General features: G+C 36.0%; 1 protein-coding gene across 18 annotated transcripts in view; it reads right to left on the minus strand.

Moving 5' to 3' along the window:
• Nucleotides 1-21,918, minus strand: part of FIP1L1 (factor interacting with PAPOLA and CPSF1) — a 67,858-nt gene extending 45,940 nt beyond the window's left edge. For 3 of the 18 annotated variants that reach the window (XM_036851996.1, XM_036851990.1, XM_036851989.1), the window contains exons 1-9: nucleotides 21,569-21,889; nucleotides 20,186-20,225; nucleotides 16,655-16,712; nucleotides 15,438-15,541; nucleotides 10,781-10,845; nucleotides 10,128-10,235; nucleotides 9,299-9,429; nucleotides 8,939-9,007; nucleotides 1,577-1,686 (exon numbers count right to left, since the gene is read on the minus strand). In XM_036851996.1, the coding sequence (XP_036707891.1) occupies nucleotides 1,577-1,686; nucleotides 8,939-9,007; nucleotides 9,299-9,429; nucleotides 10,128-10,235; nucleotides 10,781-10,845; nucleotides 15,438-15,541; nucleotides 16,655-16,712; nucleotides 20,186-20,225; nucleotides 21,569-21,653 (770 nt within the window). In that variant the 5' untranslated portion in view covers nucleotides 21,654-21,889. Of the gene's footprint in view, nucleotides 1-1,576; nucleotides 1,687-8,938; nucleotides 9,008-9,298; nucleotides 9,430-10,127; nucleotides 10,239-10,780; nucleotides 10,846-15,437; nucleotides 15,542-16,654; nucleotides 16,713-20,185; nucleotides 20,226-20,328; nucleotides 20,374-21,568 lie in introns of all 18 variants that reach the window. The other 15 variants (XM_036851991.1, XM_036851986.1, XM_036851983.1 and 12 more) reach the window with 12 other exon arrangements.
• Nucleotides 21,919-26,314: the final 4,396 nt, after the last annotated feature.

The raw sequence follows: 26,314 nt of genomic DNA on the forward strand, positions 1-26,314 counted from the left end.
ATAACTATTCAGTGAGAGTATTATGTAGTATTATTACTGTATTTTATAGATTAAGAAATGAAAGAACAAGAAGATTGGGCGATGTGCCCAATACACACTAGCTAGTAATACACAGCTAGTGTAATTCACAGCTAGTAAGTAACAGAGCCAGAATTTGAGCCACAAGTCTGGCTCTAGAGTCCAAGCTCTTAATATCATTCTACAATGCAGAACACCATAAACTCAATGAATGAAGGTTGGCCTCTTTTAAAATATGAAAAAAAAAAAAAAAGAATACTACATATTAAAAGAATCAATATTCCTCAGCTATCATAACTTCTTAGACAAACACTTTTATGAGATTGCATTTGGTTTAAAAAACCTTATTTGGAAAAGTCCATGACTAGTAATTGTTTTTTTGTTTTTTGTTTTTGTGATTTAGTCATTTTTCCCCTTATGTTTTTTTTTAATATCTTTATTGGAGTATAATTGCTTTACAATGTTGTATTATAGTTTCTGCTGTATCACAAAGTGAATCAGCTATATGTATTCATATATCCCCATATCCCCTCCCTCTTGCGTCTCCCTCCCTCCCACCCTCCCTATCCCATCCCTCTAGGTGGTCACAAAGCATCGAGCTGATCTCCCTGTGCTATGCGGCTGCTTCCCACTAGCTATCTATTTTACATTTGGTAGTGTATATATGCATGACTAGAAATTGTTAGGAAGAGACAGTCAAAATCTGAGGTAGCTTTATGATATTGAATTTTGGCTGAAAGTTTCAAAACTCTTTATTTTAGGGCTAAATTACAAGTTTTCTTTCTGCATTCATATAGTATGAAATATCAGAATGACAAAACCAGGAAACTACATAAAATAAATTTAAGTAAGTAACACAAAAGGTAAATGATCTGGCTGAGAACTAGTAATAGTTGAGTTACTGACTTGTTTCAGGCTCACAGAAATAACTGGTTTAAGTCATCTTTAACCCAAGATTAAACTGCTGACATAAAACTTCCCTAGTCTTGGCTTATCCTTTACCATTTTCCTGGTAATGGGCTAATCACTTGTGATGTTTAAGTTAAAAGGACATTTGCCAACATCTTTGCCTCTTACAGTTGGTACCGTGTAGAACTCAAAGTTAGGTATTATCACAACAAACCAAAGAAAGAAAAGAAAATGATTTTAATTTGAAAAATTTCTCAGGCTGAAATTTCTACAACCTCTTTTACTAAAATCAGTGAAACATCTTTAGGCCAGTATATCTAGACTTAGGAAGTTCAATAATTCTTTATGTAAGAATAATAAGCACAGAAAACAGCACGACCATTGTTGTCACCACCTGTCCTGAATGTGAGATTGTTGTTTCTTTATATATACATGTAACTATATTCCATTGTTCATTTCTTGCTTACCTAGATTTTTTTAGATGAAATAGCACCCAGAAGAGTTTTTCACAAAGAATTCATTTTGTACTAAAACCAAGTAGAATGTTCCAGTTTTTTGGTATATCATTCAGAGTTTTTATACTTCATATAGCACTAAAGGTGAAGATACCAATGCCTTCAATAAACTGAATCATCAATATCTCACTAACCTGCTTGGTGGGAGTCCAGTCTTGAACAAAGAAGGAGGAGAAGTAAACTCAGCTTTTGTAGATGGAAGCGCTGTTTCCTTCTCTGAATTTCCAGTTCTTCCCTGCTGTACCTTAAAAAAAAGGGTTATTAGCTTGTTTAATTCAACGGAACACTCAAACCTAATACAGTAAAGATGTTAAAATAAATTCATAACATTTGATTTGAAATTAAATATGAAGAATGCTTCGTTGCCCAGTATATAATAAAATTAAACTTATTTTAGAACAGCATTAGGTGAAAGGCACCAAAGATGGATTATGGGACCAAAATGTTCCCAACTAGTAAAAAGTTCAAATTAATGTCACTTAAAAGTCCAATAAACTATAACTCTTAAGGACTTTCATAAATTCTCTCAGACCACTATAAGTCCAAGATACTCAGTTAAGACTCCATGTTTCAGAGTTCAAGAAAGGCCTTGAAGAATTCAGTATACCCAGAAGCCTGAAGTCAGTCATCTGTCTCCTTAATCCCTCTTCTCACTCTTTATGTTCACTTTCAAGCCAGTTATCCACTTACTTCATAATTTCTCCCATATTTGCCCATCCTTTGTGCTCCTGCCAGATCGTTTGAAGTATGGTCCAGTCATATTCCTTTAGACTGGTGAAAATCTTCTTTATGCTCTTTTGCTTTTATACTCACCTTCCTATCTTAAAAATCGTCATTAATTTATTAAATTTAAATAAAGTTCAAGTTGCCCTATACTTAAATAACATCACTAAATCTTAGGCCCTATTTAAATTCTACTGCCCCTGTTCAGTCTAAATTCAGCATCACTCTCCTTCCTTATGAGGCAAAGGCCAAGAGAATTTAGACACCTTGACTCTGATACATTCAAACCACTGATTCAATTCCAGAAACCATCTACCTCTCAAATAAACATTATGTGGAACTCATTTTCAAATAAAATATTAATGTTAATACTAATTATATGAGAGATGATGAGGATCAGCACTAAGACAATGAGGATAGAAAGAAAGAAATAGATTTGTTAGACATTTGACAGGTAAAACTGACCGAATGTGGTGACGGGAAATAAACATGATTTATTCATCAAACATTTACTGAATATCTATTATGTACTGGAAACTGAGACCACAGAGAGAAATACAACAAAATTCCAGACTGTGGGAAAAGACAGACACAAACCACCAAAGCAACACAACAACTGTTATGAAAAAAATATCCCTGGGATAAAACATACTATGAGAACACAGAAGAAGAAATGCACTATTCTTCCTGGGGATGTAAGGAATACTCAGAGTTGACACTATGGTCTCAACTGTTCCCCTGAGCTCCAATAATTTATACCCAGCTTCTCACATGTCTTCTAAGCATCTCAAACTTACATGGCCAAAATAAAGCTACTGATTTCCCGCTATCCCCCAATCTGATCCTCTCCAAGTCTTCTTCCTATGAGTAAATGGCACCAAGTTGCTCAAGAAAATAAAAACAAAAACAAAAAACACCTAGCAATGATCCAATACATATGAACAACCAATGTCAACTTTACCTTGACAATATATACCAAATTCAACCACTTATCATTCTGTCCACTCCTAAAACTCAGGTCAAACCCACCACCACAACTCATCTGTTCTACTACACTGTCTCTCTGCTTTGATCTTACCTCTCTAAAATCCATCCTCTGTACACAGCCAAAGCAATCTTATTAAAAATGTAAATCAGCTCATGTCTCTCCCCTGCTCAAAATTCTCCAATAGCTTTCCGATGCAAACAGAATAAAACCTAAACTTATCATGGCCTACAAGGATTTATGGTATGGGCCCTGCCTACCTCTCCAACTTTGTTTTCCTCTATTCCTCCCCAACTTACCTTAACTATGTCCAGTCACAATAGCCTTTCCTCTTGTTCTTTTTAACAGGTAAGTTCCTCCTTTATGAGGGCTTTTGCACTAGATGTTCATTCTGCTTTAAAAGATCATCATGGCTCAAGTATTGTTCAAATGTCTCCTTGAAGTGGCCAATCCCAATCTCTATCATATTATCTCTATCATATCATTTTGCATTTTCTTCATAGAATTTCTCACATTACCTTAAGTCCTCTTACTTATTTTATGTTTATTGTCTGCCTGCTGCCACTATAACATAGGATCTCTGAAGACATGGATGGCGTCCAGTTCAAATCTGTATCCTAAGTGCCTAAATACATTGCCTGGCATGTAATGAGTGCTCAAATGTATTTGCTATTTGATTGGCTTTGGGATTTAGCTTTAAATGTCACTTCTTTAAAGTCTTTCATAGAACATGGAGTTTATATAATTTTTGGCATGATTATCTAATTACTACCTATCTTTCCCATTAAGTCAGATAAACTCTTAAGACCACCAAGTCTATGTCTATAATGCTTACCTCCCCTCTCCACCCAAACCTAAGACACTTCCTGGCATAGACAATGCTCAATTAAAAGTTGGGATCTGGAGAGCAACTGGAACCCTAATACTGGAGCAGAGCAGCAAATCTGGTCTCACAGAAAGGGAGCTCTACTGGGCACCAGAAGGCCTGGATTCTAGTCTCTGCTCTTGAGGCTTTGAGAAAGTCTTTAATCCTTCTATCCCTATTATCAAATACCAGTAACAACTACTCAGTCTATTTCACCAAGCTCTTCTGATGATCAGGGGAGATAATGGGAAACCACTTTATAAACATGGGGTATTAATGTTATTCTGCCAAAAACTACATAAACATTAATATCTCTGGAAAGGCAATTTAAAGAAAGTAATAAAGATAAAATAATATGTTAAATCTTAAAAATAAACACGTAAGTAAACAAATAAATAATAAAAATTGGGAAGAAGGAAGGGAGAAGGGTTGGAAAGAAGTAGAAAGAGGGGCAAGAGATTATAAACTAAAGAGTATTTACAATAGGGGAAAAAGTGAGAAAAGGTATCAGGAAGACATGGTACATTTTCAAACATGTAAAAATTGCTTGTGTTTCCTAACTTAGTTTTCTTTTCTTGTTAATTTCTTCATAATATGATTATGTATGTATGTTTACTACATATTACTACATAATATGTAGTAAACAATTCTGAAAGTCTTCACCATTTTAGCAACCCTCCTAATCAACCTGCATTATCATTATCACTTTGTCTTCAGATGTTGCACTCAGCATTACATAGACTCAAAATTTGTTTAATCACAACATAATGAGATTATTTTTTCCACATGATCTAATATTTTAAGAAATGACTGTAAGACATTATGACTGATTTTATAAAAACAAATTATCAGATTTTTACTCAAATTATGCTGAAACTTAATTATTTTGTAAAATTTCCTTCAACTGCCCTTCATAGCATTATTTATAAAAGTTTAATACTACAAAATAATATCTAAAAAGAAATTATTGTGAAACACCCAAATAATGGATTATGCAACTATTTATAAAGTGTTATTTATCAAAAAACTTTAATAACCTAGGAAAACATTTACATGTTAAGATGAAAAAAGAAAAAATAGAAAATCACATAAATTATTTATTACAATTTTGTTTCAACCCACAAGAACAAAAAGACTGGGAAGGCAACAAAAGTTAGGACTTTGAAAGCAGATGAAAAAATAGTAACTGAGCAGACCAAAGAATCTGAATCCTAAGTCAGCAATGAGAAAGCAAAGACACATTGATTTTCACAGCAAGACCCGCAAAGATTCAGGAATTGACAACTCTAGCTCCCAGAACATTTCAAGCAGCCAAGTATAAATATAAACCCTCTAGGCAGGATACTAGAATGTCTTCTCTGAAAACTCAGATTATCACAAAAAGAAAAAACAAAAAGATAAAAAACAAAGATAAAGATACTGACATCAGAGACTGTGAGAAAAACTTAGCCCTACAGTAAAGCCTACAATCAACAAGTTCTACCCACATGCACAGAGCTTCCAATCACCTTTTCAGTGGCCCCTTCTCTCGTGAGTTAATAATGGGCAAGGATCAACAAATACTTGAGAAAAGTCAAAGTCAGAAGCCAAAAACAACAAACTTAAAAGATGAACTTGTAGAAAACAGACCATGCACAAAAAGAAAACTTTACAGAAACAATCTATCATTAACATTAAGATCTTTTGAAAGACAGAGGGAGGAAAAAATACTGCATCACTGCATGCATGAATACAAATAGGCTAAAGTTAAATACTGAAAGAAAATCTTCTTGGATATTCAAAAATACAATAGCAGAAATGAAAAAGTGAACAGAAGCATTCTAAGGCTGAAGAAATCTCCCAGGTAATGGAAAACAAAGAGAAAGGAAAAGAGAAAAACTAAGAAAATTAAAGGAACCAGCATAAGGAGGTCCAATTTTTGAATAAGAGGTCCAAAAGGCAGATGAAAGCAGAGAAAAAGTAAAAAAAAATAATAATAACATAAGAAAATATCCCAGAAGTGAAGGATATGTACTTCCAGATTAAGAAGGTACAAATGAAAGCTTGGTACAATGGCTGATAACAGACCAAGACACATGCTTATGAAATTCACAACACTGGTGACAAAACTCATACATGCTTCCACAGAGGAAAAAAACACATCTATGCAGGTGTGCACCCGTTCTCACTAGGCACTCCTCTCTTGCCCTCACCCCAAATTATGTAATTATACAACTGCTTTTGTACCCAACTGAGTGATTTTATTTTTATACTTATTAAATTTCATCTTTCATTTTGCTAAAAAATATATAAAAAATCTTTTATATTGAAGTATATAAAAAGACTTTAAGAATGTTAAAATGTTGATAAATCACTTGAGACACTGCCATAATAAACACATGGCAGTTCACTTGTACTATTCTATCTACTTGTTAGAATGTTTGAAAATTTACTTAAGTAAAAAAAAAAAAACTTATTTTAAAGATGCTGATGAGTTGCCTGTCTCTCACTTGACTAAGGATGAAAAAATATCTTTGTAGTAGATATGAAAATAACTTAAATTTTGATTCTTAAATTTGTTCCTTTGTCCATCCACCAGTATCAGTCTGGGTCTTTCTTCATTTCGTACCTATAGTACTCCAACAGCTCCCTATCTAGTCTCTGTCTCCCTTTTTCCCTCTTACATTCTATAGCTTACCCTGGTACCAGTTCTCTTCTCAAAACCAGATTTGCTCATACTATTATCCTACCCAAGAACTTTGAGATGGCTTCCTACTGCCCATATATATGTCTGCAAGCTAGTTTTAGATTAAGATCTTTCTCATCATTTCTACCATTTCCAGGCTTCTCTCCTCTGTCATCTACCCCAACTCTCCTTGAATGCTATCTGGTTTTGTTCACATTGCTCTCTCTGCCTACAATGTTCTATACTCCCCTGTCTCCTACTAATGAAAACTCACTCATTTTTCACTTATCACATCCCATTTGAATCCTTCTAGACTCTGCAATGCAGGATTACCCACTCTCTCCTCTGAACTCCCTACTGCATTTTGTCAATACACCAACATAACACTTGTCACAATGCATCATTGTTATCAGTTCACATGTACACATCACTCAGATCATGAGCTCCTTGAATACAAAGACCCTCTTTTACTGTAGCATCTAGCACAGTGCTGGGCACACTGAAGGTACTCAGATACATCAAGAAAGCTGGACAAGCTTTTTTCCTTCTATCTCTTTCTCACCAATCCTACTGATTATAGTTCAAATGGTAGATAAGTGGACAAGAGCTTGGACTTTATCCAACCATACCATACACTGCTGCCAGAATACTGTTACTACAAGTCACTCTCCTGATCACTAACAGGCAGTAATTCCTCCAATTCATCTTTCTGGTTTCTAGGCTTTCTAAAATTAAACCACACTCTACAAAGCCATGTCTTCTGTTCTTCTCCAGAAAGAACTCTCTGATCCAATAAAGCTGATTTCTTAAATAATTTGACTATACCTGTCAAATTCAAGTCCTTATTCATTCAGAATTAAATAAATCAGAATGGAACAATGACCTCCTCTCACATGATAAAAAGAAGCTTCAAAATAATTTTTCAGTAGACTGTATGTATATAACTTATAAACAATGGCTACCTTCAATAAGAGACCAGACTCTAGGAGTTTCTTTTTATCCTTTAGTTTTAGAAGTTTACTGCAAAAAGACAAAGTATAGAGGAGCTGGCAGTTTAAAAAGGCAGTTCTCATTTCTGTTGGAAGAAAATTAAAAGCACCATTGCAAACAAACTATTTCCTCATCAAGATAACTAATTTTCTAATTATTCATTGTAATCATGAAAAACAATATATTCCATGTCTCAATAAGTAGATACCACCAAAAAGAACTTGATGACCATTTAAAATAAGATAGACATCATCACACACTTTCAAAATATTTACAGCAGAACAAGAACCAAATACTTACCCAAAGTAGGATGTAAATTAAAATTAAATTCTCTATACAGAACTGTGTCCAGCAGAGCGGCTACATCTGCGGATATAGCACATGCATTGCATAAGGCAGTATTTTGGTGGACAGGGCTGTAGCCCCAAACGGGACACAGAGAAGTTCCTGCCCACAAAAGTTCCCTGGGTATATAACCCAATCTAAAAGTCACTCCCAGTCTTCGTCCCAGTGTCACTCAACACAAGAATCAAGAATTAAGAATTAAGGTAAAGGAAGAAGAGTTTACAATCAGATTTTGAAAAAAGTTTGTAGGTTGCTGTGTATCACACAAGTATGAAAATATATTATTATTCTTGGGACTGATCCTGTGGAATGGAGAAGCCAGAAGTCAGACTTGATACCCAAGTGGTATCAACCTGCAAGTCCCTCATTAAACCTACTCCTTTTAATATTAATTTAAAAAATCAATGACTTTATCCTAATTCTGTTGAGTCTTTCTTGGCGACTGTCAAAGAACACCTAAGATTCTTGAGACATCTTAAACTGCAGAAGACATTACACCAAAGATTTCAGTCTCATACAGATATTAAGCAGTATGTCATCTACCTTACCATTTTTTAACAGAAAATTAGGACAAATAAGTCTCCAATTCTGATAAAGATTATAGCGGAATCTACAATGAGTGCTTAGCCTGTTGGCATGAACTTTTATATCCTACAAGCAAACACACACTTGACTCAAAATAAAATCACAACATATAGCAAGAATAGTTTTACTTTGCATTTGTTAGTATAATAGGCTATAATTCACATGCTTGCAAAAGTGGAGATAAAACAACAATCAGCAAATTTGTAAGTCACCAGGAAGCTGAAGGTTTGGAAAAAAGGTAGCTATTTCCACTTTAATCTTGTCCCTCGAGTAGTGGTATGGGAGCAGACTCAAGAACAAAAAATGAGAGCAACCAAGGATAATTTACTAAAATTCACCTTAAAAAGATTGAATCTGCCATCTTGGATCTCTGCACCTGGTGTAACTTCCATAGTACAGTCTTCGGCCTAAGTTAAATAACATATTCCCCATTAAGATACCACATAATTTTTAATTGATAGGCCACATAAAGACAAACCAGCTGTGGCTAGACTGTGAATTGAAACTAAAAACATCAGATAATCATTAATATGAAACTCTGAAAGGGAAGGAAGGGAAAAAAAACAAACATGGTAAAATGGAATTTTTAAACTATCATATAGCATTTAACCACCTTTATAGGGAAAAACTGATGTATTTAGGGAGCAAAACTGGGATGGTAGAAAAGGCTGGGGTATTTTGGAATATCTACTAATTACCGTAATTTTATTTGTAGTAGAGGTAACTGGTATAACTTCCAGTCCCATTCGTATCCTCTTTTGTTTTTCACAGTAAGCTTTCCAGGTATCTTCATTAAACCCATAATTAAAATAATCAGAAAGATCAGCACCTAAAGATAAAACACACTTATAGTGTACAAATATTTCAATTCTATTTTTATGCAGCACATAAAATATAATAAACTGTAAAAATAAATTTAGAGTTTTATTAGTCTCATCTTCTAATTTTACCAATTCTCCCAATTACTACCATAAAGCAACAGGACTATACAAATTTTTGATCAAAATTACTCTCTTTAGAAATGGCATTATAGGGTAAGCTGGGACAAAGTGAGAGAGTGGCACAGACATATATACACTACCAAATGTAACACAGCTAGCTAGTGGGAAGCAGCCGCATAGCACAGGGAGATCAGCTCATGCTCTGTGACCACCTAGAGGGGTGGGATAGGGAGGGTGAGAGGGAGCGAGATGCAAGAGGGAAGAGATAAGGGGACATATGTATATGTATAACTGATTCACTTTCTTATAAAGCAGAAACACACCATTGCAAAGCAATTATACTCCAATAAAGATGTTAAAAAAAAAAGAATTGGCATTATAATAAAACAATATGCAAGTCTACTTTTATACAATGCTAGGCCACCTGTAAGATTTAATAATACAGGTTCATTATTACTCATGTGCTTAAGATAATGAAAATTACATTTAAAAAATAATATTCTAAATTGATGCTGAAAAAAAACTTTTCTAATAATTGTTTAGACTAAAAATCTTCTGAAACTGATATAATCCACAATAATCTTACCAGGTTTACGCCATGGTTTATCTTCAAAAGAATCCAAATCTACCTCTAAAAGTGGCACTCCATTAATGCTTCCAGGTGCATCAAGATCTACTCCTTTGACTTTCGTTCCTACTTTAGAAAATTACAAAATGGTGAAGGAACTATATTAATAAGAAGCTGAGAGATACCACAGACAAACAGAAAACAATGACACCTTTTTACTACTATCAGCACTAAATATGGCCAAGATTCCAAACAGAGTAGTAATGGTTACCACAAATAAAAAGTGAGGTCAAAGTTTATGGTGTAGCTATAAGATAAAACAGAGAGATTAGAGACTTTTTGTTTATAATAAGGGATTCCTGTACCAAGAAGTTAACTTCCATGTTTTACATCATTGTCTCTGTACAGTCTGTGAGCTGTAAGAAAGGGTTGTAGAACCAAAAAACAACGGCAACAACAAAATAAAACCACACACACATGACAGGAACCATGTGACCCACACAGCCTCAACTATTCATTATCTAGCCATTTACAGAAAAGTGCCCATTCTATGATATATGGTCAAAAACTGCTCTTTTTAATTGAGCTGTAATAGCTATTAAAATCTATTCATGACCTATTCAGATATATGCCCTATTTTCTATTGATGTAACTGCAAATACAAATTTTACCTGTAGTTCCATAAACTCTTCCTCCTGTCTTGATGTTAAGATTTACAGGTGCTGTACCATAACTCCTAAAAGCAAAATTAAAAAAATTATCCTGAGATGCTTAAACAAAAGCAGCAATATATTCAATATGTACACATAAATTATATACCCACATATTAACTAGATAGACTGACACTAACTCAAACATTTTAGAAAATGTTTTAAACTAATTTAAAAAGTCTGTCACTTGCTTAATAAAAGATAAAAACAAATATTTTTTAAAAGTCTGACTAATTTTCCATCTCAAAAACGTACCTGCGATTAACTCAATATCCCACTCTAACAAACTTTCGAGAAATTTGGCTGGGAAGGGAAGAATAGTTTATATGCCTTGTTTTCACTTCCTTGCCTCCCAGTCATCCAACTGGACTTGTGAAAACTCACAGCTTCTGGTCTGCCTAACAATTTCCATCTTTTGTCTCCAATGTATTAAATTTATGAGACCTAGGTTATTCTGCTTAAAAAAATAAGGATATATTCAATAAAATATTCAAATAATTGTATAAAGATCCACTACTATAAATGCAAGAAGTATGAAGGAGCCTAAAATAAACTGGTATTGTCAAGTTGTACTATCATTACCAACTTGAAAGGTTTAATCATCTCATTGACTAATTCTCTAATAAATGCTTAAGCTCCAACAATACATCACATATAGTTCTAAGCCAAGGAGAGAAAATGAGGAGCTGGACAAATATGGTTCCTGCCCCATGATGCTTACATTTCAACAAGCTAAATTCAGCACAGGGAAAGCACTCTGAGATATCTATATATGATGTACAAAAGTCCTAGCTGTTTGAAAGTCAAAATACAAAAACCAAGGACTGTCTCCAAATGGTCCTCTTACAGAACTGCTAAAGGATAAACCAAAACAGTATTTATAAAAGGTTTACCGTAGTTCATTAAATGAACTTCTTTGCTTCCCACCCAGCTACTTTCCTTCCTTCCCCATTCTGCCCTTTAAAACATTACTTTTCTTTTTTAATGCCTCCAAGCCTTCACATTCATTGTGTGTAAAGAACCTTAGCTGTCTGGAAAATTACACTTAAGTAAATCTGATACCGTTCAATAGCACCCACCATGAGGTCTCAGGATTCTCTAGGGGCTAGATCCTATACACTTGGATGTCTACAAAAACTTAAAAATAAATGTATCAAAAAATTTTATCTTAACCTGCTCCTCCCACCTGACCCATATATGGTAATACACTGCTATATACACACTGAACTACTCTAGAAAGCTCCAAGTCACTGAATCCTTTGTCTCCCTTTCCATCTACAACCAACCCATTACCCATGTTATTTCCATTTATTACTCACTCAGATATATCGAATTCTTCCATCTATCCCTATATTACTGCTGCTGGTTTAGTTTGGACTACCATCCCATCTGGATGATTACTTCAAATCTATTAACTAAGTTCTATCTAGTCCATCTCAACTACTACTGCTAGAGTTATATTTTCAAACAGTGTGCCCTGCCTAAAAACCTTTAAGGGCTCCATGATGACACAGCAAAAACATCCTAACTCCCCTCTTCTGTGGTTTCAAGCGTCCTCTCTCATCTACTTTATCCTCCAGTCTTGTGGTTCATCTAAGTCATGCTTCCACTACATCTAAGTAGTTTCCTCTGCCAAAATCATCAGTCCTCTTCCTTCTGTCTCGAGAATTATTCAAGCAAATTCATATGTTACCTCCTCTAGGATCTTCTCTTCAACACATGCAGACTTTTAGCAACTGTCCTCTCAAAGCTTTCAAATCACCCGGTACATGTTTCTATTCAAGCACTTACACTGCAAGGAAAGTATCTGCTCACATGTCTATCTTCCTCACTACTTTTGATAAATAAGGACAGTTGATATTCCCATCATCAATTATTAGAGTGCCAAACAAACTGCCTTTAAAAAGTGTTAATGAATGAGCAGCTGAATTTCAAAGATACAGCTAAGAAACCACTCCTCTATACAAGGTAAATTATTCCTACCCTAAGATTTGATTTTCCTCATACCTTACTTACAGATACAATAAGCTCTGTAACAAAAGTATGTCACCTAAAAAAAATTCTAGTCTTTAACTTCTAACACCTTATAATAAACCAATTTAGTATTGTTCCTTGAAAATAATTTGCTCTTTAAATTTGCCTCTGAAATGCTGTGCACAAAGTAAATATTCATCAAATTTTATTTTCTCCCTGGCTTTCTTTGTTTTCAATGGATATATCTTGAGATATTAAGGTTAAACAAGCTTTATACGCTTCAGAAAGATCTGTAACTTACTTTGAAATGCATAAAAAATACAAAATAAGGGGACTTCTCTGGTGGCACAGTGGTTAAGACTCCACGCTCCCAACGCAGGGGACCCTGGTTCGATCCCTGTTCAGGGAACTAGATCCCACATGCAAGCCGCAACTAAGTCTTCGCATCCCACAACTAAGGAGCCCATGTGCCGCAACTAAGAAGCCGGCAAGCCGCAACTAAGACCCAGCACAACTAACTAAATAAATAAATAAAAATTTTAAAAACTACGAAATAAAAAAGATGGATTGATGAGTGGGTGGAGGCATGGAGATAGGTAGGTAGGTAGGTAGATAGATAGGTGATAAAGCAAACACAGCAAAATGTAAATTGTATAATCCAGGTGATAAGTAAATAAATGGGTGTTCACATCAATTCCTTAAACTTCGAGTGTTTGAAAATTTTCATAATCAAATGTTGAGAAAAAAAAGTTCAAAGACAATTGTGTTAACACGCAGTCAATTTAGTGAATAAACACTTACTAAATACTATATTTAAGGCAATGTAAGGAATAGGAAAATTCATAAACCACTCAAAGAATTTAGAATCTAAAGGTAATAAACACGTGCAAACGTAATTCAATCCATGAAACTGGAAATTGTTATAAGAAATAAAGTTCAGATAAAGTACTATGGGAGCCTATATGTATTTAATATTTGCATGCAAGTCCCACCCCAAAATTGGTCATATTAATAAAAAGTAATCACCATTTGCTTTAATTGTTCTGTACTTCAAAATACAAATAATTTTATATTAAATATAAGTATTTACTAAATATGCAATTGATTATTATAGTATTATGTTAAAGTGTTCCTTCTGCATAATGCAGACGGATAAAGGCCTATTAGCATAAAGGCTTACTAATATCATAGCTCAACACTAATTATTTACTGTAAGTGGGGATGAGGAGAACATCAAGAGTTATCCTAACTTGAATAATTTAGTCTCTTCTCAAACCTGCTCCCTAAAAAAGTTGCTAGGGTCTTAAAATTACATCAGCAGTCATTATTATAATGCAAAACTGATTATGACAATTGAATTACCTTTAAGCTTCTTGAAATAACTTTTGAAAAAATTTCTCTACTTTAGAAATAAAATATTCAAAAGGATTTATGTATATATTGGTTCATTTCAGATAAGGCTGCTTAATGAACTATAGTGCAATTAAGGAAAAATTTACTTTATATTCCCAACGCACTAGTACCACATCATACATCCAATCTGAAAAGAATAGAGAAAACATCAACTCATATTCTACCACCATAACAAAATCACAATCTGTACTTTATTCCCTCCCAATCTTTCTGTAAGATTCTTTATGTGCTCAAGGAGTCAATGACAGTCCATTCACTTGATCCAGCTTTACAGACTATAAACTTTGAGACAATCTATTGGCATAAATAGCATACAGGATAATTAACCACTTGAAAAATACACTATGAAAAGCAAAAAGAAATACTTTTGATATTGTTTTTATCAGACAAAAAAATTAAAAACCTAAACTGAACTCTGGATAAGTAATAAAATGTAAGAACAATATAGATGTAAACAGCAATTTAAGGTTTTCTATTTCTAATTAAAGAATCTGGGGACTTCCCTGGTGGTCCAGCGGTTAAGAATCCGCCTTCCAATGCAAGGGATGCAGGTTGGATCCCTGGTAAGGGAACTAAGATCCCACATGCCACAGGGCAACTAAGCCCCGTGCACCGCTACTGAACCCGCACGCTGCAACTAGAGAAGCCCTTACTCCAAAACTAGAGAAGCCCGCGCACTGCAAAGAAGAGCCCATGCGCCACAACAAAAAGATCCCGTGTGCCGCAACTAAGACCTAACGCAGCCAAATAAACAAATAAATTTTTTTAAAAAAAGAATCTGTATCACTCAATTCATTTGTAAAAACACTTCAATATCAGGAATCAAAAACTGCTGCTGCTTCCACGTAACTTTACCTAATTAACTTTATGTTTAAGAAAAAAATATTTTCATGGTGAAATTCCTTTTAGTCATGAGATATATTGATACTTGACATATAACACTGTATTAATTTTAGGTAAACAACATAATGATTAGATATATATATAAACTGCCAAAATGATTACAATAAGTTTAGTTAACATCCATCACCAAAGATAGTTACAAATACATTTTTTCGTGTCAACAGATTTTACCTACGTCTTAGCAACTCATCACGTGAAATTTTAACGAGTTCTTTCATATCATGGTAAGATGAAAAAATGTAAAAACACTGGAATCAACCACTAATTGTTTGATATAGACACAGTACCTTTGATTTAAGCACACAGTTGTTACTTGAAAATAACTTACCCATACTGTGGTGCGCCCGTTTTAATGTCTCCTATGGTGACATGAACGTCATCCTCATCATCATCACTGTCGCTATCACTATCGTCTTCAGTCTCTGTCACTTTCTATATCAACATAAACAACCACAAAATACACTCAATAATCCATTTCAGCGTCTGATATGAGTAACTGAAAAGGTAACCATTTTGCATTTTTTGAGCTAATTCTAGAGGAAAAAGTTATAGTGCTACAACCTACTTCAACTCATTTACAGCTTTGATGTTTTGCATGATAAAAAGGGATAAGAATGTGAAGTAAAACCTTTTTTCAACATTGTCTTTTTGTAAATAACACCACATGTATTTTTTCCTACTATTTATAACTGCTCCTCTTGCAAAAAGGATCTAAGGCAATGTACTAAAATACCTAGAAAATAAATTTTTTAAAAATATTTGAGGAATTCTTAGCAAAAAGAACATGAAGAGGAAAACAACTAATTTTAAGGGTCACAGTGTCATCGTTAAAAGCACCAAATAGTTAAAAAGTAGCTCACTTATTCTTGACATTCATGTACACACAGAAAAGGCCCTGCATGCAAATGATTGAGGGAATACTTTGTTTCTATGAGTAAAAGTAGGGACATTTATGAAGGCTTTATTTTGGCTCTAAAAGGCTGTTCTGTGCTTAGTCACATAATAGTAAATTTAAAAAGTAGATCACCAAGGCTAAGTACTTTTTGTATACAAGTTCAAGCTTGCAGAATAACAATTTCCTTCTTTTTACAGGATTAAAATGTTAAAATTCTCATGGGACCAATGATTTGTTCACCCCCCGCCACAAAACATCACTTTTAACAGGCATGAGGTCAGACTGTCACTTATATAAAAAATAATTTTTGCTAAAAAACTTGACAAACTTGGGTTGAAAGACTCAATGTTTGCTTTGAAAACCAGGTTCACTATGATCTATCTAATTGACCTATGACCACTAGGTTCCTTGGTAGCAATAAACATCAAGCCTTTGCACATGCCCCATTTCATCTGAACTCTCCTCCCACTATTTCTTCTCATGGTTACACTTTTTTGACAGCACCAGATGACACAGGAGATATAAAAGGGGCCCGATCATGCAAAATACTGGCAGTCATGTTAAATTTTGGTTTTCTTCCTAAGTGAACGGGAAGCTATTGATAAAGATTTTAAACAGATAAGTAACCAGATCTCAAAGCCTTATGTTACCGGTTTAGGTACGCCATTTTCAGGAGTTTCATCTTCAATTCCCGATGGAGGATTAGCACTACAAACAACAAAAATAAGTACACAACTGGTATTACTTTACTGAAGTACAGACAGAGCATACTAGTATTTTTAATCTATGTCTGATAGTTTCCTGAAATTACTGTCTCCACCAGAGACGAAAAAAGATGGTAAAAACTGCCTGTCCTATTCTGCTATTCCTAATGTCCAACATAAAACGTGTACACTCAACACTGGAAGTAGAATGGAATTGCCTCCACAATTTGTTAATGATGCCAAATTTGCAATTTGACGGTGGGATATAATTTGAGTTTTTACATTTTTAAAATATGCATCATACTTAATCAATTTTATTTATCCTAAAACTACACTGAACTTCAAAGTATTCTAGGAATTGCCAAGGGCTATGTAACACACACAGTTTCCTCTTTCCCCTGGTGCCCAAGGAACTCAGATGTGCGGTATGATGACGTTAACCCAGTACTGAGTTAACACACACGCTTCCTCCTAGTTTTCTGTTTTATCAGTCTTATTGGATATATGTCCTTTGTTATATAAAAAACAAATTTTAAAATTAAAAAAAAAGTTTATTTTCATGTAAGACTGCCTTCCAATTTGACACTAAGGAGCTCCAGACCTAATTTTGATGCATTAAAAAATAATTACTTTTTTAAAGCCAGTTAATACTTGAATTTGCCCTGTTACAACAAAATTGACATATAACAATAAACACTTATTTTCAAGAGACTCAAGCGTATGGCCATTAACCATGAAATAAAACTTCTAGTACCATGGTGCAATTGGTTCCTTATATTTTTAATAATTATGAGTTTGAAAGTGGGAATTAACCATTAACTTCATTTTATAGATAAAGAAATTGAAATACAAGGCAACTGACAATTACTTAGTAGCATTTCTAGGAAAACCGTCCAGATGTTGATATAGTTCAAAGCTCTTTTCACTGGGTTTCTGCTAATCTCTTCTAAACCTCACTTTTTGTCAAGCAGTTTCTATATAAACCAATTTAATCTCTATAGTGGTATTCTGTAACACAATCTCCAGACAAAACAAAAGGAAGGACAAAACCTGAAAACTTATCTGTTAAATTTTCATAGTTCTACTGCTTGACCCAAAAAAAAAATTGCAATTATAATTATTCAGTACATTGCTCAGATATAAGTTGAGCTTGTTCTTTATGTCACAAAACAGTATGTTTAGCCACAACTTGGATATAAAACAAGACAGAGACAGCACAGTGCAGTGGTTAAGAACAGTTTTAACGATGGGCCAATCACAAAGAAGCTGGGGAAAACTCTAATGGCAAAGACTCGGCTCAGTTAGGGCAACGAAGTAGGTACTGCACTGGATAGTAAAACACAAGTTTGGCAGAGCTCTCTTCCCCAACAGACTTTTAAAAGTTTTAATTCTCTATCACCATTAAAACACTAGAAACATGATAAAATTATAAGCTTTATCTACAAAAATAACATTTTAAGGGTAGATCTTTTCCTTTGGATGAAATAAACTTAATAGCTTTCCAAATAAAGTGTTAATAAGGAATATGAAGACATTCTGACAGTGATAGGGAACGGAGAAGGGTTCCTCTCCAATCAATTTAATCAAGCTGTGTATTGAGGAATATTTAATCAGAAAATAAGCTTCAAGAATTGCAGCCAAGAACTAATATTAACAAAGTAAAATAAAAATTAGTTCACAAAAATGTGTATCTGATTGTTATCATTAATTTCTTGATCAACTGAAAAACAGGGTATGAAGAAATATTACTTTCATAACTATTAAACTACACAAATCCCAACTCTGTGGTTAACTGAGAGCAGGGTTAGGAACTGGGTTGGATATATCCATTTCAAAACTAAATGACAAGGGCTTCCCTAGTGGTCCAGTGGTTAAGACGCCAAGCTTCCACTGCAGAGGGTGGGGGTTCGATCCCAGGGGGATGTTCCGCATGCCATCAGAGGCGGACAAAAACAAAAAACAAAAAAACAAACAAAAAACCCTAAATGGCAAGATTTCAGATGATATAGCAATGAATAAAAGAAAAAACAAACCAAAAAAATAAATTAAAAAAAAAAATCTTCCAACATAGGGGTATTTTTAAGCGAGGAACAATAATCTCAGCACTCCCTGAGCTGTTTCCACTTCTCACTTCTTCCCTCCATTAACTTTAAAAAATCACAGCTTTGAGATACAATTCATATACCACACAATCCACTCATTTGAAGTGTACAACTGAAAGGTTTTTAAGTACGTTTACAGAATAGTGTATGTATGTATGTATCTATCTATCTAATTCCAGAACATTTTCATCACCTCAAAAAGAAACGTTATATATTTATAGTCGCTCTCCATTTTCCCCTGTCCTTGTAACTACTACTTTCTGTCACTTTGGATGTACCTATTGTGTACATCTAATATAATAAGAAATACAATATGTAGTTCTTTGTGACCGGCTTCTTTCATTTAGCATGTTTTCAAGGTTCATCCATGTTCTAACACATATCAGTACTTCATTTCTCTTTACTGCCAAATAGTATTTCACTGTATGGATATACCACTTTTCTAAATCTATCCATTTGATGGACACTTGGGTTATTTCCATTTTTTGGCTATTATGAATAATGCTGCTATATATGGTAGCTCTACGTTTAACCTTTAGAGGAACTATCAGACTGTTTTCCATAATAGTTGCACCATTTTACAATCCTACCATCAGTGTATAAGGGTTCCAATTTCTCTGTATCTTCACAAGCACCTGTTAACCATCTGTCTCTTTGATTACAGCCATCCTAGTGGGTGTGAAGTCATATTTCCTCCTCTTTTAAACCCAAATATTATTTAAAAGTCCTTTTTGTAATCACGCCTCCCCCATTATAAGACACTAAGGCATGTGCTCAGTGATGTCAGAATATCCATGTACTTGTATCCATGAGCTGTTCTGAAATTTAGAATAAGTTTCTGGCTCCCTGATATGTTCTGTAAATGATACTCAGACCTTTCCAGTAATCTAACAAAGGCAATCAATCTTATAACAAATTCATTAATTCCACTTCGAATTTTAAATAAATACGAAACATTGAAATTATAACCACGATGCATTACACCATCAAAAATATTAAGTTGTAGAAGTAGTTACCCAAGGAATTCTTTATTTTTAAAAAATTTTTAAGTTAAAACTTTTTTTCTTAGTAGTCTGATGGTTATACTGTATACTCCACTACTGAGCTCATTTAAGAGTACAAAGTTACTTAATAGTGAAAAATATCCAAACCCTTACTTCAAAAACATTTTGTCCCCTGGGCTACTAGCAAATAAATAGAATTGGTATAAGATTACGTCCTGAAATAGTAATAAAACGATAAAGGACTCAGTGTCTTGCTATCTTTGTCAAAATGTAATCAAGCCAATGATGATAACGAAATAATTCTGACAATCTGTTGACAGGACCACTGTACCGCACAATCTGCATAGGCATCGACAAGAAATTTCACTAACCTGGCATTTTCTTCTTCTGGCCTTTCAACTTCATTTTCATCTACCAAAAAAAATACATAAATAAATAAATAAAATTAACAAACAAACCACTCTTAAAGAAACCAGTATTATGAAAATCTGAAGTGATCATCACAAGCACTAACCTAGGTCCTTTGCCAAATCACTGTGCACATGCACGTCCCATGGGCCTATAAGCACATCCAAAGTTAGATCACCTTATAATGACTTAACAAGATATGTCTTTTATGAAAAATAAAGAAATAAAAAAAAATCAGACTTTACTTCTATAAAAATAAAACTTAAGAAGTATTAAAGATTTCTAGACCTTTGTAAAAGAAACCCTACACATTTACATTTCAAACAGTACTACGAATGCTAAATCTTGCCGCCAAAGATAACGTATTTTACAAGTTTATCAAAATCAAAGTTTGTCGAAGTCACATCATCAAGGAGCTGCGTGGTGCCCAAACGTGCACTTTTACTAAACTATCCTAAAGACAATCAAGAATACGCATTTTAGGCAAGGAACAAACATTAACTTTCAAATCTAGTACCGGCAACAGACAAGAAGGGGCTGTGACTTCATGGAAGTTAAAAGCCAGATGTCAAATAACTCCCTTTCAAGGGGGAAGTAAAAGATGCAGTAAATTTATTTTATGAAAAAGATATACACGAGGTGATACTGAAAACCATAAGCCTAAGGGACATGAGGTACTTCTACGTGGGTTAAAACGCAGTCTCTTAAAAAAGAAAAACTTCACCTTAATACAGGAGACATTCGGGGTTTTCTTTATGGGCCATAATGTATTCCATCTCTTTCTTTCTCTCTCTCTCTCTCTCTTTAATTAATTATTTTTAAAGCACGACTTTCACACAAGGAGGTACCCTTGCAGGTGCATTCCATACAAACTGACCATCAAGAAACAAGACGTTAGTTTTACAGCATCAACTTTATTTAGCTATTATTACAGAATGACTGTTCCTGGGACAGGAAGGGCATCCCACAGTCAAGGGGCAAGAAGAGACACACCAACACAGCTGAGAATCGATATAAGAAAACAAGAGGAATGAGCACAGAGGCGAGGCGGCCGAGAAGCCCGGGAGGAGTGGAGGGCGATGCTGGGGGCCCGGCCCCTGGTCCCCTGCCCAGCGGGGTCCCAGCCGCCACCGGGTGGGTGCGTGTTGGGGGCGTGGGCTGGGCAGGAGGAGGCAAGGGGGGCGGGGGACGCACACGCCGCGCTCGGCCTAAGTCAGGCCGCATGAGGCTCCATGCAAGAGGCCCCAGGCGGAGGCGTGAGGGCCCCAGGACGCCGGCCGTTCGCGGGCCGGGAAGGGAGGCCTGAGAGAACCCGGGAGAGAGAGAAGGGACAGGAAGTTCCGTACCGCCATAGAGCCACTCTTCCTCCTCATCCCCTCCGGTCCCGCCGCTCAGCTCCGACACTAGGCGCTCGACCTCGCCGGCCGACATGGCCGCCCCGAGCACAACTTAAAGGCGGCGATCAACAGCCCCCTCCAACCCCTTCCCCAGCCTCGCTGCCCGGGGTCTCGAGAGGGGCGCGAACCCCCGGCGAGCGAACGAAGAAGGCGCGAGACTCAAATCCCGGGTAGATGGCCCGGCGGCGGAGGCGGCAAAGAACACGACTCCGGCGCCGCGCCGCCCGCGCCCGCGCACGCGCAGCAGCACCCAAGCAGCACGGAGTCTCTAGGTGGCTTCGCTTCCGCGGCGGCGGCCACCTGAGCCTGGTTGCGCCTGCGCACCGTAGTTGGCCCCGCCCCCACGGGATCTCGCTTGCCTTTTAGCGTGGCTTTCTCCCGTGACGTCCTACGTAGGCTACGATTCCCCTCCCCCAACGTTCCTTCTGATAACTTGCATTGCTTTTGCTGGAGAGTGCGCCGTTGTTACTTTCTGCCTGCGATGCTTGCTTTCTCGTTTTGTTTTGCTTTTTTTAAATCTTCCGGAAGGCCTTGTTTCATTCTTTACTTGTATCAGACTTGATACAGAATCGTTGCCTTATCAGTCCCTGTTTCTCATTAGAGAAGAAATCATAATTCATACCCACTTTCCTGAAAAATTAATCTTAACAGCAAACAAAAGCCAAACTAAAAAATGAATAATGCATTCTCTTTGTCAAAAAGTCAAAGACCTTCTCATCCACTACCCTCCTTTCCAGAAGTGGCCCTTGTTTTTCTGTTTCATGTGCAGCATTATGAAATTTTATACATATTTGCTACACGTGTGTTGTTTTGGTGAAAGAACCTGAGATTAATGAGTCTTAAAGGGTACAATATTGTATGTATCATTGTGTAGATTTTTTTATTTGATTGGTTGGTTTGGTTTTTTTTTTTTTTTTCCTCAGCAGTGTCTTGGAGGTCCTTTCCATATTTGTGTATGTCAAACTATGTTCATTTTTTAAGGGCTTCATCGTATTTTTTCATTTATTTATTTAACAATTATTGAATATCTGCTGTTTAAGAACTAGGGAAATAAAAGTATGAGTAAAACACAGCCCCTGCCCTTGGAGAGCTCTCAATTTATTGAGAAAGGCAGAAGGGTGGTAAACAATTAACTCTCCTACAAGGGAAAAGCTGGTCTTAATAGAAGCACAAAGTGTTTTTATACCACCAATGCCACACCATCTCATGCTATTTAAACAAATCATGTGGTTTTAATTTCCCTAACCTTTGAACATTCCTCTATTGCTATTCTCAGTCTCCCTTATCTGAAGAGGATAATCCCTTGCGTATTTCTAAAGTCTGTTGAGATACAGTCAACTTTTGAAATCTTTCCTGAACCCCATTTCTTTCTTTATTCTATAAATACTTATGGAGGGCCTACCAAGTGCCAAGGACGCTTCTAAACTATGTAGATTCAGCAATGAGTAAAACAAAGTCCTTCCTCTCGTGAAGCTTTCATTCTAATGAAAGGGAGACAGACAATAAACATATAAATGTACAGTATGTCACATAGTGATAAGGATTATAAAGTAGGGTAAGCAGGAAAGGGGGACCCCGAGCAAAGTGATGAAGAGGGATAGGATGCAATTTTATATTAAGTGGTCGGGGAAAGCCACTCTAATGAGGTGGTACAAAAGTAGAGACCTGAATGGAGAGAAGTAAACCGTTGTGAATTTCTGGGAGAAGCCCTATCAGATGGAGAAAATAGGAAGTGCAAAGACCCTGAGGCAGAAGCATACTTGGAGCATTCAAAGAACCCCAAATGTAGCTGGAGTGGAGTGAAGGAGAGAGAGGATATATAGATGAGATTAGAGTTATTCTGGAGTGGGTAGTGCAGAGCTAATCATTCCTTTCCGCACACTATGCTGATTCTGTGGCATGTGTCTATCACATCATATAGTAATTATTTGACTACATATCTGTTTTCCTAAGACTCTTCACCAAATCCTCCTTCAAACAGGGCATCTTCTTATATGTCGTTCTAATTCCTGGTGTGGTGCCTAGCACTTAGGAGATCTTCCTGGCCTCTACTGACAGTAACGAAGTGAAGATTTTACATTCTGCTCGAGAGTATCATAAGGCAATCACTCACAGTCCTGTCTGTTTATGTTTCTATTTATCATTCTATGAGTCTGTAATGACCTTTGGTGGTTTCATGCGAGAACCAACTGCCTTTTGCTGAGGAGCCTCTTTCTCCTTTCAGCTGCCTGAAATGAGCTTGTCATTCAAGGCATTACTTAAACTGAACTGAAGAATTGATGAATAATAATTGATGCATCAGAATCGCCTTCATGGTGGAGGTAGCATTTGAGCTAAGCTTTGAAAATGAAGATTTTCACAAGCAGAGAAGCCCATAAATCACTAATAACCACTCTTAAAAAACCTCTTCCTTCCTTGCTTCCAAACTGAGTTCTTTGCCTGGATGGACTTCCTTAGTTAAAGGTATCTTTATCTCCCACCAGGGGAGACTTCAAAGATAGGTAGCTTGAAGATATTATATAAAATTATGACCTTATCAAACTACAATACCCCATATATTCTGATGATATTTGTTTTCCATTGTGTGTGTGTGTATGTGTGTCTGTGTTGGTGTGTGTGTGAGAGAGATCTGCTGGTTCTTCGCAAAAAAAAAAAGCCAAAAACAGGGCTTCCCTGGTGGCGCAGTGGTTGAGAATCTGCCTGCCAATGCAGGGGACATGGATTCGAGCCCTGGTCTGGGAAGATCCCACATGCCGCGGAGCAACTAGGCCCTTGAGCCACAATTACTGAGCCTGCACGTCTGGAGCCTGTGCTCCGCCACAAGAGAGGCCGCGATAGTGAGAGGCCCGCGCACCGCGATGAAGAGTGGCCCCCGCTTGCTTTAACTAGAGAAAGTCCTCGCACAGAAACGAAGACCCAACACAGCCATAAATAAAAATAATAAATAAATAAATTTAAAAAAATAGCCAAAAACAACAAAGCATCAGTTTTAATGTATCTATCTCTGAGAAGTACTGGAAGGGAATGCTCAGTAGGTGATGATTATAATGATGACGGGAGGTAAAGATCAAATAAAAGTGCCTTGCTCAGTATCTAGTAGATATAGTAAGTACTAATAGATGTGTTTTGAATAGATATGGCATTTAGGCTCGACTATACTATTCATTGCCAACTTTAGTTATGTCATTTCAATGTTCCTCACTTTCCTTATCAGTAAATTGATATATTAAAATAGCATTTTATACCCACTTCTTGGAAGGATAACAGAGGTAAAATGAAGTTTCAAATGTGAAAGCATTTGACAAGTTAGAGGTGACTGGTAAAAGAAGTTTTCATATATTGAGGTATGGGGAAGTCATTCTGGCTTATCCGTGAGTTAACTTGAATTTTATGCTAACTAGCCTGTTTGTGGCCTTTGAAACATACTTTGTACCTCTTCTTTAATTATTAAAGAAAAGGGCACGTTGACCAGAAGTAAAGAATGTCCATGTTAAAAATAAAGATTAGGGACTTCCCTGGTGGTCCAGGGGTTAAGACTTTGTGCTTCCACTGCCAGGGGCGTGGGTTTGATCCCTGGTCAGGGAACTAAGATCCCTCATGCAGCGCAGCCATAAAGTAATAAATAAATAAATATTAAATGCCTCCCTTCCTGGGTCACCAGTGCTGGTACTCCTTCAATGATGAGACTAACTTTCCAGGTGCCAAGACCATACTATTCGCCGTGTAACTGCTGATCTTCCTTCTTTTTTTTGAAACCACGTAAGAATGTACCCCTGACTTGTTTGATGTTCTTTCTTCTGATAAGACATAAAATTGTGCTGAAGACTATGCTTCTCCGGAGCAGTTCCTCAGAGTTATCTGAGAGGCTGTCTTCCAGGCTATAGTCCTCAGTTTGGCAAATAAAACTCTTTTCTATCCTATTATAAATTGTTTATTGATTATTTTCTTCAACATATGTTATGGTTTAGGCCTTTTGTCCTTTGGACATCCTGAGAAACTGCACATGTGTAGAGTTTTCCTTCGTCTCTAGATACCACAACAAGGAATTAAGCCTCAATTATCCATCTTCCTCTGCATTCTGATATATTTTAACACTAAATTCTATGTTGCTAGTTGTTTCTGGCAATTGTGTCATCTAGTCACATCTACACTGCTATGTAAACTTCACATTCTTTAAGGGTGAAAACAAAATTTTTTTGTTCACCAGATTCTCTCTTACAATATCAAGCAAATGGAAAGTGCTTAGTAAATCCTTAAGTGTTGATCATGAATAGAGAGGACTTAGAAATGAGATGGAGATATGCTTGATTTTATGAGAATAGAAAATAATTGCTAGCTATTTTGAGCAGAAAAGTACAAATCACATTTAAATAAGGTAAATCTGATGATTTTAAGCATGTAACTTTAGCAAGAATTCATCTAACTCTGCCATGATGTCTGAGATCAAGAAATCAATTTTTTCCTGGGTTTTCTTCTCTTTTCTGTCTACCCTGTCCCCCAAGGTTATTTCATCCAACCCCATGACTTTTAATACTATGTGATATATATGTATGACTCCCAATTTTCTGTCTGCATTCTTAATTTATCGTTAAGCTCAGGGCAAGCTGCTCACTCAGATGCTTCACCTGATGCCTCTCTTGGGTATTTAATAGGCATCTCAAACTTATGCCCAAAACAGAACTTGTGAATTCCCTT

The sequence above is a fragment of the Balaenoptera musculus genome, chromosome 5 (assembly GCF_009873245.2).
Source record: "Balaenoptera musculus isolate JJ_BM4_2016_0621 chromosome 5, mBalMus1.pri.v3, whole genome shotgun sequence".
Taxonomy (NCBI): domain Eukaryota; kingdom Metazoa; phylum Chordata; class Mammalia; order Artiodactyla; family Balaenopteridae; genus Balaenoptera; species Balaenoptera musculus.